The 12,038-nt window shown below is 39.6% G+C and overlaps 1 protein-coding gene across 1 annotated transcript; it reads right to left on the bottom strand.

Annotated features, from left to right (window-relative positions):
- Positions 1-9,968: 9,968 nt before the first annotated feature.
- Positions 9,969-10,670, bottom strand: LOC110544212 (uncharacterized). The gene has a single exon (XM_021630285.1). It carries the CDS (start codon positions 10,668-10,670, stop codon positions 9,969-9,971), a length of 702 nt encoding a protein of 233 aa, XP_021485960.1.
- Positions 10,671-12,038: the final 1,368 nt, after the last annotated feature.

The following is a 12,038-nucleotide window of genomic DNA, read 5'->3' as shown; positions in this document are numbered from 1 at the left end:
ATTCTGCTCTGAAGCCATCTGGTCCAGGGCTTTTTTTGGAGGGGAGACCGTTAATGACTGCTTTGATTTCCTTGGGAGATATAGGGCTATTCAGTCTTTCTACCTGATCTTGACTTAGTTTTGGTAGATGGAATATTTCAAGAAAATTATCCATTTCATTTAGATTTTCAAATTTTGTGGCATATAGGCTTTTGTAGTATGACGTAATAATTGTTTGGATTTCCTCAGTGTCTGTGGTTATGTCCCCATTTTCATTTCTGATTTTGCTGATCTGAATAGTTTCTCTCTGCTTTTTAGTTAGTTTGGCTAAGGGTTTGTCTATCTTGTTGATTTTCTCAAAGAACCAGCTTTTTGTTTCATTGATTCTTTGGATAGTTCTATTTGTTTCTAATTGATTGATTTCAGCCCTTAGTTTGATTATTTCAAGCTGTCTGCTCCTCTTGGGTGTATCTGCTTCTTTTTTTTCTAGGTTTTTCAGTTGGGCCATTAAGTTGTTTGTATGTGATGTTACGAATTTCTTCTTGCAGGCACTTAGTGCTATAAATTTTCCTCTGAGCACTGCTTTCAATGTGTCCCATAAATTTGGGTATGTTGTGCCTTCCTTTTCATTGAATTCTAGGAAGTCTTTAATTTCTTTCTTTATTTTTTCCTTAACCCAGCTCTCATTGAGTAGTAAGTTGTTCAGTTTCCATGTGCGTGTTGGCTTTTTGTTGTTTCTGTTGTTGTTGAAGTCTAGCTTTAGTCCATGGTGGTCAGATAGTATACAAGGGATTATTTCAATCCTTTTGTATCTGTTGAGGCTTGCTTTGTGACCCACTATATGGTCTATTTTGAAAACGGTTCCATGCAGTGCTGAAAAGAAGGTGTACTCTTTTGAGTTTGGGTGAAACGATCTGTAGACGTCTATTAGGTCCATTTGATTTAGGGATTCTGTGAGTGCTTTTATTTCCCTATTTGGTGTCTGTCTAGTTGATCTGTCCCTTGGTGAGAGTGGAGTGTTGAAGTCTCCCACTAATAAGGTATTAAGATCAATGTATGATTTAAGCTTTAATAATGTTTCATTTATGAATGTCGGTGCTCTTGTATTTGGGGCATAGATATTCAATATTGTGATGTCCTCTTAGTGGATTTTTCCTTTGATGAGAATATAATGGTCCTCCTTATCTTTTTTGATTAACTTGGGTTGAAAGTCTATTTTATTAGATATTAGGATGGCTACTCCAGCTTGTTTTCTGGAACCATTTGCTTGGAAAACAGTTTTCTAGCCCTTTACTCTGAGGTAGTGTTTATCTTTGTTGCATAGGTGTGTTTCTTGGATGCAACAGAATGTTGGATCCTGTTTCCTTAACCATTCTGTTAGCCTGTGTCTTTTTATTGGTGAGTTGAGTCCATTGATATTGATAGATAATAGTGACCAATGCATGTTAGTTCCTTTTGTAATGGAGTCGATGATCTAACCCTGTTTCATTGCTTGTTTTCTTTTCATTTTTGTTGGGATATTATCTGTATGCCCTGTTTTCTTGGGTGAATTTGTTTTCATTGGATTGGAGTTTTCCTTCTAGTATCTTCTGTAGGGTTGGTTTGCTGTGTAGATATTGTGTAAATTTAGTTTTGTCATGGAATATTTTGTTTTCTCCATCTATGTTGATTGAAAGCTTTGCAGGGCATAGTAGTCTGGGTTGACATTTGTGATCTCTTAGAGTCTCCATGATACTTGCCCAGGCCCTTCTGGCTTTCATAGTTTCTGATGAGAAGTCCGGTGTGATTCTGATAGGTCTACCTTCATATGTTACTTGGCCTTTTTCCCTTGCTGCTTTTAATATCTTTTCTTTGTTTTGTAGATTTAGTGTTTTGACTATGTGACATGATGTGTTTCTTTTCTGGTCTAGTCTATTTGGAGTTCTGTAGGCCTCTTGTATATTTATGGACATCTCTTTCTTTTAAGTTGGGAAAATTTTCTTCTATGATTTTCTTGAAAATATTTTCTGGACCTTGGAGCCTGGAGTCTTCTTTTTCATGAATTCCTATTATTCTTAGATTTTGTCTTTTCATAGCATCCTTGATTTCTTGGATATTTTGTGATTGAAACTTTTCTGATTTTACTTTTTCTTTGAGAGAAGTATCCATTTCTGCAAGTGTGTCTTCAGCTCCAGAGATTCTCTCTTCCATCTCTTGTATTCTGTTGGTGATGCTTACTTTTGTGGTTCCTGATCTTTTCTCCAAGTTCTCCAGCTCAAGGGTTTTCTCATTTTGTGTTTTCTTTATTGATTCTAATTCTGTTTTCATGCCTTGCACCATTCCTTTCATGTGTTTGAATTTGGATTCCTGTCTCTCTACGATGGCCTCTATTTCTTTTTTCATTTCCTTTTTATATGCCACTAATTTTTCCTCTACTTGTGTATCTATTTGTTTGTCTATGTTTGCCCGTGTTTCTTTAAGGATATTGTCTATTTCTTCTTTCTTTGCCTCCAATTGACTGGCCATCTCTTTGAAAGACTTGTTCATTTCCTCCTTATGAGCCTCAAATAATTGGGCAAGCATGGCTTTAAAATCATTTTCCTGTGCTTCTGCTGAATTGGAGTATCCATCGGTTTTGGGGTTTGCTGGTGAAGTCATGATATCCTGATTTATGTTGGAAGTGTTCTTTCACCTACCCCTGTCCATTGGCTTATCTGAAACCTTCCCTGTTTGTTTTTGGATTCTGCAGATCAGACTGGTGCTGTCTCTCTCTGGTGTCTGGAGAGTTCTTCAGGAAGTTGAGCACTCTCAGTGTGCGCTGAGGACTAACTGTACCTGTGGGAGGAAAGTACGCAGGTGCAAACGGGGCAAATGCAAGTGTGTGTGTGTGTGTGTGTGTGTGTGTGTGTGTGTAAGTGTGCGTGGATATGTGTCTCAAGGGACAGAGTGATGGCTAATGTTGAACCCTTGAGTGTGTGGGAGGGGCTCTGCACTGTAAATGTCGCAGGCGCTAAAGATGATCGCAGCGCAGTTTCTGGCATTAACTGCCTTAACTTTTCAGTTAGACCCACAGGGCAGGAACTTCAATGTCCCTAGTGCCCCTCTGTTTCCCAAAGTGGGTATGTGGGTGGGAGGGGGTTCGATGCCTGGCTTCTGTTTTAGAAGGACCCAGGATCTGGGGAACTGCAGATTCTCAAGGGTGTACTCACTTACAGGCAGGTCACTTGGCAGAGATCATGGTATCCAGGGCTCTCTGCTCTCTGGTTTTGCCCTGCTGTGGCCCTGATGTGTTCCGCCAGATCTGTGCTGCTGTCACTGCCAGGTTCTGAGGTCTTGCTGCAGCTGGAGATTTCAGGGTGGTCCCATCAGCAGGGATGGGGTAACCAGGCTCTCTGTTCTCTGGTTTGGTCCTGGTTAGTCTTAAACTGGAGGGTTGTTGTGCCCCGCCAGCTCGGTGCTGCTCCGCCGCCAAGTCCCGCTGTAACTGGAGACTGGGTCGCTAGTCCTGATGCTTTCTGAGAAGTCCTGGGGTCTCTTCACTGTGCTCTCCAAGCTTGGGGGGCCCAGCGCCTGGTGTGTCCAGGTTGTATGACGTTTCTGCCTGGTTTTGGTGAGTATACAGTGTATTCTCTGTCACTGTGGGATTGGGCGGGCCGTACCATCAGTAATTGCGATCCTGTGGAGCTAGTATGAAGTCTAGCAGATTTGCGCCCTGGGAGGATGGTGCAGCCGCCGCGTGAATCTGGGACTCCGGGACATGGGTACTGCTGGCTTTTGCCTGCCACTAAAGTGCTTGGGGCTCCGCTTCAGCGGCTGTATGCCCCAGGCAGTTAGTTCTGCGCTGAGAAAGATGAGTCCGCTGTGCTGCTGTGCCGAGGAGGAAGGAGGTCTGGGGGAAGGGAGTGCCGCAAGAACAAAGGATCATTTCTCTCCTTCCCCAAACAAGTCCCCGGGTGACCCAAGACCAAAGTTTTCACCTCCTACGATGTTCCCTGATGTTTAGAAAGCCTCACCATGGTTTTCCTGGGTTAGAGGTCCTTCCATTCACCAACTCAGAAGTTCAGGTATCCCACCGCTCACAAACTGTGTGTGCTAGTCTCCATCTTGGCTCCACCCCCCACTGATTTCTTTATACTACCGTTTAAAGATTTTAATGTTGTTCTACATTAGTAGGGGGTCAAAGAATAGCTTTAAAACAGAATAAATACAACTCAGTTTAATTTGTATCTGGCTTATAACGTCTTAACTTTTCATAATCATGAATACCAGTCATTTGGACTTGTAGAATCTTAATTATTTCTTTAATAGTTGAAATTATAATATAATTATATCAAAATCTAAATCTACAAAGTCTCATTAGCATGACTGTCTAAATGTGAGCTGAAAAATGTCAACACCAAGGGTAATACAAATGTGTAAATGGAAAAGTCTATGAGGCCTAGACCTTACACAAAGAACTACAGGTAACTGAGGACTGCTGGGAGCAAGTGAACTGGTTTTCTTCCTGTCTTGTCTGAGTTATTGCCTTGCCTTCCTTCACTGATGGATTATGATGTGGACATGTAAGCCAAATAAAACCTTTCTTCCCCCAACTTGCATTTTGGTCAGGGTGTTTCCTTGTAGAAATAGAAAACTTAACTAATACAATATGTTAGTCATAAATACAGAGTAAAATTAGTATGTCATATTTCGATACTATGCATTTAGTTTAGAATTCTGCAAAGAGATGTATTAAGTGATGGAGCCACTTAATCTAGGATTGTGCAGAGGCAGGCCATTATAACTGAAAAATGATTATATCTTATGAGAATTCATTTCTTCACCATTACATAATGAGTAGATAAGCAAGAGTTATAGCACAAGGCCAAGATACTCTTGTTGATGAACTCTACAAAATGTTTAAGTAAAGGTACTTAAGAAACTACATTGGTTTCCCATAGTAAGGGGAACAGGGAGTATTTTTGACAGGAAATCAATGGCAGGCTCTTTGACCTCTCCACACCCCAAGGGAGGAGCAGTCCTGCTAGGCCACAGAGGAGGACTTTGTAGCCAGTCCTGAAGATACCTGATAAAACAGGGTCAGATGAAAGGGAAGGTGGTCCTCCCCAATCAGTGGACTTGGAAAGGGGCAGGGAGGAGATGAGGAAAGGAGGGTGGGATTGGGAGGGAATGAGGGAATGGGATACAGTTGGGATACAGTTAATGAAATGTAACTAACAAAACAATAAAATTAAATTAAAAAAAGAAACTACAGGAAACAAGGTAGAAGCATGCAGAGTTCAAGGATATCTTGAAACACATAATGACATTTGCTCAAATCTTCCTCAGAAATAAGAGATATAGATTCCAAACACTGTGTTTCTAGAAAGTATGAAGGTGAAACAATTTAAATTTATTTTACAAAGTTAGTATTTCCTCAATACTAAAACCAGATAATGTTAGCAAGAGAATTCAAATAGTTCTGGATAAATACAATGTAAAATCTCTTAACTAGGTATAGAAAGTAATATCCAGCAACCTTTGAAAGAAAAAATAACATAAAACAAATGAGGCTTACATCAAAAGTTCAAGTCTGGTTCAACACTTTATAACAGTGATTCCTTCTATTCATCATTTTAACATATGATAAGAGAAAATGGACATACCAGCACATACAAAAGCTTCAGTTATGTAAAGTCAACATTCATTTACGTTTCAAATTCTAAAAGAAAACTAGAGATAGAAGGAATTTTCTTCAACTAACAGAGGGTTTATATAGAGCATATCTACCTAACATTATTTACAATGATTAGAAACCCAATGTTTTCCCTATAAGACTAAACAAAATTATGTAAGTGAAGGAATAGACACATATTTGTAGTTCTGAATGAAAATCCTGGCAGGTAATATCAGATGGAGAGTAATATCATCATTCTATTATGAAAAATATAACCATCACATAACTATCAATGTCAAGAAGTGATGCTGAAAAATGAGGCTCCCAAATGAAACTGAACCATGACAATGATCTGATCTTGCACAAATACTAAAAATGAATCAAATGCAACTGGGGCCATAAACAAACTGAAGGAGAAAAACCACATGATCATCTCCTTAGATGCCGAAAAAGCATTTGACAAAGTCCAACACCCATTCATGTTTAAAGTCGTGGAGAGATAAGGGATACAAGGCACATACCTAAACATAGTAAAGGCAATATATAGCAAGCCTATAGCTAACATCAAACTCAATGGAGAGAAACTTAAATCAATCCCACTGAAATCAGGGACAAGACAAGGCTGCCCATTGTCCCCATATCTCTTCAACATAGTACTTGAAGTCCTAGCCAGAGCAATAAGACAACTAAAGGAGATCAAGGGGATACAAATTGGAAAAGAAGGGGTCAAAGTGTCACTACTTGCAGATGATATGATAGTATACATGAGCGACCCCAAAAATTCAACCAGAGAACTCCTTCAGCTGATAAACACCTTCAGCAAAGTGGCAGGATACAAAATCAACTCAAAAAAATCAGAAGCCCTCCTATATACCAAAGACAAAAAGGCTGAGAAAGAAATTGGGGAAACAACACCCTTCACAATAGCCACTAATAACATAAAGTACCTTGGTGTGACTCTAACCAAGCAAGTGAAAGACCTGTTTGAGAAAAACTTCAAGTCTCTGAAGAAAGAAATCGAAGAAGATCTCAGAAGATGGAAAGATCTCGTGTGCTCATGGATTGGTAGGATTAACATTGTGAAAATGGCCATACTGCCAAAAGCAATCTACAGATTCAATGCAATTCCCATCAAAATACCAACTCAATTCTTTACACACCTTGAAAAAAAGATTCTCAGCTTCATATAAAGAAACAAAAAACCCAGAATCTCCAAAACGATCCTGTACAACAACAGATCATCGGGAGGTATCTCCATTCCTGATCTCAAGCTGTACTACAGGGCAACAGTAATAAAAACTGCATGGTATTGGCATAGAAACAGAAAGGAGGATCAATGGAACCGCATAGAAGACCCAGAAATAAATCCACACACCTATGAATACTCGATATTTGACAAAGAAGCCAAATCCATTCAATGGAAAAAAAATACAGCATCTTCAACAAATGGTGCTGGACCAACTGGATGTCTACATGCAGGAAAATGAAAATAGATCCATATTTATCACCCTGCACAAAACTAAAGTCAAAGTGGATCAAGGACCTCAACATAAAACCAGATGCTCTAAATCAATTGGAAAAAAAAGTGGGGAACAGCCTAGAACTCATTGGCACAGGAGACAACTTCCTGAACAGAACACCAACAGCACAGGCTCTAAGAGCAACAATCAATAAATGGGACCTCATGAAACTGAAAATTTTCTGTAAAGCAAAGGACACCGTCATCAAAACAAAACGACTGCCTACAGATTGGGAAAGAATCTTCACTAACCCTTTATCTGACAGAGGACTAATATCCAGTATATACAAAGAACTAAAGAAGCTGAAAAGCAGCAATCCAAGTAATCCAATTAAAAAATGGGGAACAGAGCTAAACAGAGAATTCTTGACAGAGGAATATCGAATGGCAGAAAAACACTTAAAGAAATGCTCATCCTCATTAGCCATCAGGGAAATGCAAATCAAAACGACCCTGAGATATCACCTTACACCCATCAGAATGGCCAAGATGAAAAACTCAAGCGACCACACATGCGGGAGAGGTTGTGGAGAAAGGGGAACCCTCCTCCACTGCTGGTGGGAATGTAAACAGGTACAACCACTCTGGAAAGCTATCTGGCGCTTTCTAAGACAAATAGGAATAGTGCTTCCTCCAGACCCAGCTATACCACTGCTAGGTATATACCCAAAGTTTGTTCAAGTACACAAAAAGGACACTTGCTCAACCATGTTTATAGCAGCTCTATTTGTAATAGCTAGAACCTGGAAACAACCCAGATGTCCATCAACGGTGGAATGGGTACAGAAATTGTGGTATTTTTATACAATGGAATACTACTCAGCAATCAAAAAGGAGGAAATCATGAAATTTGCAGGCAAATGGTGGGATCTAGAAAAGATCATTCTGAGTGAAATATCCCAGAAGGAGAAAGACAAACATGGGATATACTCACTTATATAGACCTATAAGATATGATAAACATAATGAAATCTATACACCTAAAAAAGATAATCAATTGAGCGGACATGGGGCAAGATGATCAATCCTCGTTTAGAAAGACAGATGGGATGTGCATTGAACGTATGACAGGAGTCTACTGAGCGCATCTGAAAGACTCTAACTAGCAGTGTTTTCAAAGCAAAGACTCATGACCAAACCTTTGGCAGAGTACAGGGAATCATAAGAAAGAAGGGGAGTTAGTCTGATGGGGAAAGGATAGGAGCTCCACAAGGACCAAATATATCTGGGCACAGGGTCTTTTCTGAGACTGACATTCAACCAAGGACCATGTATGGATATAACCTAGAACCTCCACTCAGATGTATCCTGTGGTAGCTCAGTAACCAATTGGTTTCCCAAAGTGAGGGGAACAAGGACTATTTCTAACAGGAACTCAATGACTGGCTCTTTGGTCTCCCCACCCCCAAAGGGAGGAGCAGTCCTGTTAGGCCACAGAGGAGGGCTTTGCAGCCAGTCCTGAAGATACCTGATAAAACAGGATCAGATGATTGGGGAGGAGGTCCCCCCTATCAGTGGACTTGGAAAGGGGCAGGGTGGAGGTGAGGGAGGGAGGGAGGGACTGGGAGGGAATGAGGGATCGGGACACGGCTGGGATACAGAGTTAATAAAATGTAACTGATAAAAAAAAATAAAAAAATAAATAAGAAAAAGAAAAGTCCTCAGAGCCAATAAATGGTAGATTCTTAGAAAAGAAACTTTGGTGCATTAGACTTGGAGGGAATATAAAGACAAATGTCAGCCCCAGAGAACACATTTCCACAACATGTATACAAGGAACACATATATAGAATGTTAAAAACTGCAATTGAATAAGCAGGATACTCAAAGAAGACAGTAAACAAAATAAAACAAACAAAAAAGAAACTACTAAAATTACTGGGAAGTTCAGTTCAGCCTGTGCCAGAAATCTTGTTTTAGATCAACATTCCAAAGTTTTTACCACTATCCACAAATGATTATGTAGCAGATTTTTTGTATTAAGGAGGGAAAAGACAAATATGTAACTATTTCATTGGAGTTCAAAAGTCAGATTACACATGTTCACATTTTTGTTGTTTTTGTTTATTTGTTTGTTTGACTATTTTGGGTCTCCAGTGTGTGCTTGCCTGTCTCACATTTCCATTCTAGTTCTGTAGCTCACTATAGCAGACCTACCTAGACTGAGATATATTCATTCATCTCATGTTTTTAAGAATTATTTTTCCTTCCCTGTAAGAAATTAGGAAAATTTCTAAAACATTTTTAAACCACTTGTAGTTTTGGATACAAACTGCAGGAATGTCATTCTGTTCTTCCTTGTGTGGTATACTGAAGCCTTTTCTCCCCTCTGGTGGCTGCGAAGTTGAACAACTGTGAATTCTTTGAATTTTGTGGTCTAGGAAAGAACTTAAGTATATTTATATACATGTGTCCCTCTGGTGACAGTGATTAGAACAGCAGATGTTTGTATTTAAAGAAAGAAAGAAAGAGAGAAAGGAAGAAAGAAAGAAAGAAAGAAGGAAGGAAGGAAGGAAAGAAGGAAGGAAGGAAGGAAAAGAAAGAAAGAAAGAAAGAAAAAGAAAGAAAGAAAGAAAAAAGAAAAAAAGAAAGAAAAAGAAAAGCCAGCTTTTCTTTATCCAAAATAAGAAGCCCAAAAGTATAGACTAGGGTATTCTGTATATATTTTTACCATTCTAATGAACATATACTAACATATACTAATAAAACATGCCTTTTTTTTAATCAAAGTGATATTTTATTTCAAATGAGTAGATAACTATGAGAATCATGTGGGTGTTGGAAATTTACCCATGGAGTCTCCTGGCACATTTTGCAAATACCGAAACTCTCAGCTCAGGCTGTTTGATCAGCCTGTTTGGAAGAAATCTGGATATTCAGGTTCTTCTGTATTTTTAATGACCTGATCTCGAAGAGAAACATAATCACACCGAGGAGTGAGAGGCTGGATGTCAGGATCGCTATTGGGATCACGTGAGTGGTGTGTTTCTTTACCAGGGCTGCTTTCTTAACTGGAAAGGTGGGTGGAAAGTCAAAGGTGGTTTTGCCATAGAGATCTACTACGTGGTTCCAGGTCACAGAAATAATTGTACAAAGGCTGCTGAGCACCAGAATTAAGACAGAGCACTTGTAGCACAGTATTTCAATCTCAGGGACTGACACTTTGATAATGCTGAGCCTAATGGCTGCTGAGCTAAATATCACAACAACAGGTTTTATCAGCGTTGTCAGTAATATCAGAGACTGTGCACATCGAAATTCAGGTGAAATGGTCCAGGTCGAGTTGACTGGGCTGTGTACCAGAATTTTGGTCACAGAACCAGAGATCTGAAATTCCTGATAGTAATAAGCTTCCCAGAGTCCAATGTACACAAGTTGAACAACGTTATCTTTGAATTCCCAGAGGCGCCAATATCTGCTGTTTGCAAGGATTATTCCACATCCTGAAGATAAGAGGCTACAAAGAAAGCCAACCAGTCTGTATATCCACTCCTTCATCTCAGAAAGTCTTTTTGTGTTGGGGGTGAAGCAATCCATTTGAAGGATGCCAATATCACCAATCTCCTTCTAAGTCACTGTAAATACTTATCAGAGTGTGAGTCCCAAGAAGATCTGAAGCAACTTTTTACTCTCCTCTAGGAAGTCTAAATGTTAGCGACTTCCAACATTAGGAGAAACAAGTTGCTGTACACATTCTTGTGTTTCCATGGTTACCATGGCCAGATTCCTAAGGAATAACTAGGTTCCAATGGGTAAAAGGTGGAAAAGGGTGGAACTAGCAGGAAAGGAGGGAGGGAGCTGTGATAAGGATGTAAAGTGAATAAATAAATTAATTAAAGAAAAAATACTTTTTTTAAAAAATAGGAAATATTTTTCATATATGTATATGATTGTATCTGTAAATATATATGTATATGCATATGTACATAAATATGTATACATATATATATACATACAAATATAGCTACTCAGTCTGTATAATGTTAAAAAATAGTTACCTCAGCTAATGGAAAATTTCAGTACTCAAATATATGTGATGCCTCACTTGGTGGACTTCTTGTCCCTCATTGTCATTGCTATTGAAGATCAAGCCTGCCTCCATCCTAGGCTCAAAAGTCATCTGACAGTAAAGAAAAACTAGGCGCAGTCCTGCTTATGATTAAACCTGTTTCTCAAGGGTTGGGCTGCCCGCACCCCTCCACTGTAACCTTAACTACAAAAGTTCTGTACTGTCTAATCCAGAAATGACAATTATGTCTTTGTTTCAAAAATTTAATAACTAACTTGCAACTCTAGCTTTGTTACAAAAGAGTTGTTTTTGCTACCTGGTTATGACTACCTGCTGTTATGCCCACCTTGCAACCATGTCTTTGTTTCAGGGGGTCATTAAAACTAACTTGTCATGCTTATGTTCTGCTCTTGTTACCCCACATATTTTCTACTGTTTCTCTGTTTCTACTGAGGGGGCCTGGATTCCAACTGGGGTCCTGTAACTCAGATTCTGGATGGAGATCGGGGGTTCCATTTCTCTCAGGGGCAGTTAGAGCACCTTAGGGTGAGGCCCAAGTGTGCTAAGAAGGGGTGTGGAAAAGGTTTCCACAGAATGTTACAGTTTAGCTCTTTTAGCATAAGATCACCAGTGGCAATGGAAGCTCAAGTGTTTCAAAGCCTATGGCTGATACCAAAGTGTATCAGCTCTTGGTCAAGTTTTGGTGCTGAGCCAAGGCCCATACCTGGTTGGCTTTCAGCCAAGAAACAGGCCTGGTGAGGCCCAGGCCCAGTGAGCTGGAGGGCAGACCTGGTGAAACTCAACCTGGCAGAGAATAAATGACAAATCTCAGACAGTCTTGAAGTAAGGAAGTTCGAACCTTTATTCCCGTGGAATCAAGGGCAATATAAACACTG

The sequence above is a fragment of the Meriones unguiculatus genome, chromosome 14 (genome assembly GCF_030254825.1).
Source record: "Meriones unguiculatus strain TT.TT164.6M chromosome 14, Bangor_MerUng_6.1, whole genome shotgun sequence".
Classification (NCBI taxonomy): Eukaryota; Metazoa; Chordata; class Mammalia; order Rodentia; family Muridae; genus Meriones; species Meriones unguiculatus.
This window is presented reverse-complemented; position numbering and strand designations above follow the sequence as displayed.

Bases quoted from the DNA above. Each gene is read 5' to 3' on its own strand.
- LOC110544212 (XM_021630285.1), bottom strand. From the start codon at position 10,670: ATGGATTGCTTCACCCCCAACACAAAAAGACTTTCTGAGATGAAGGAG.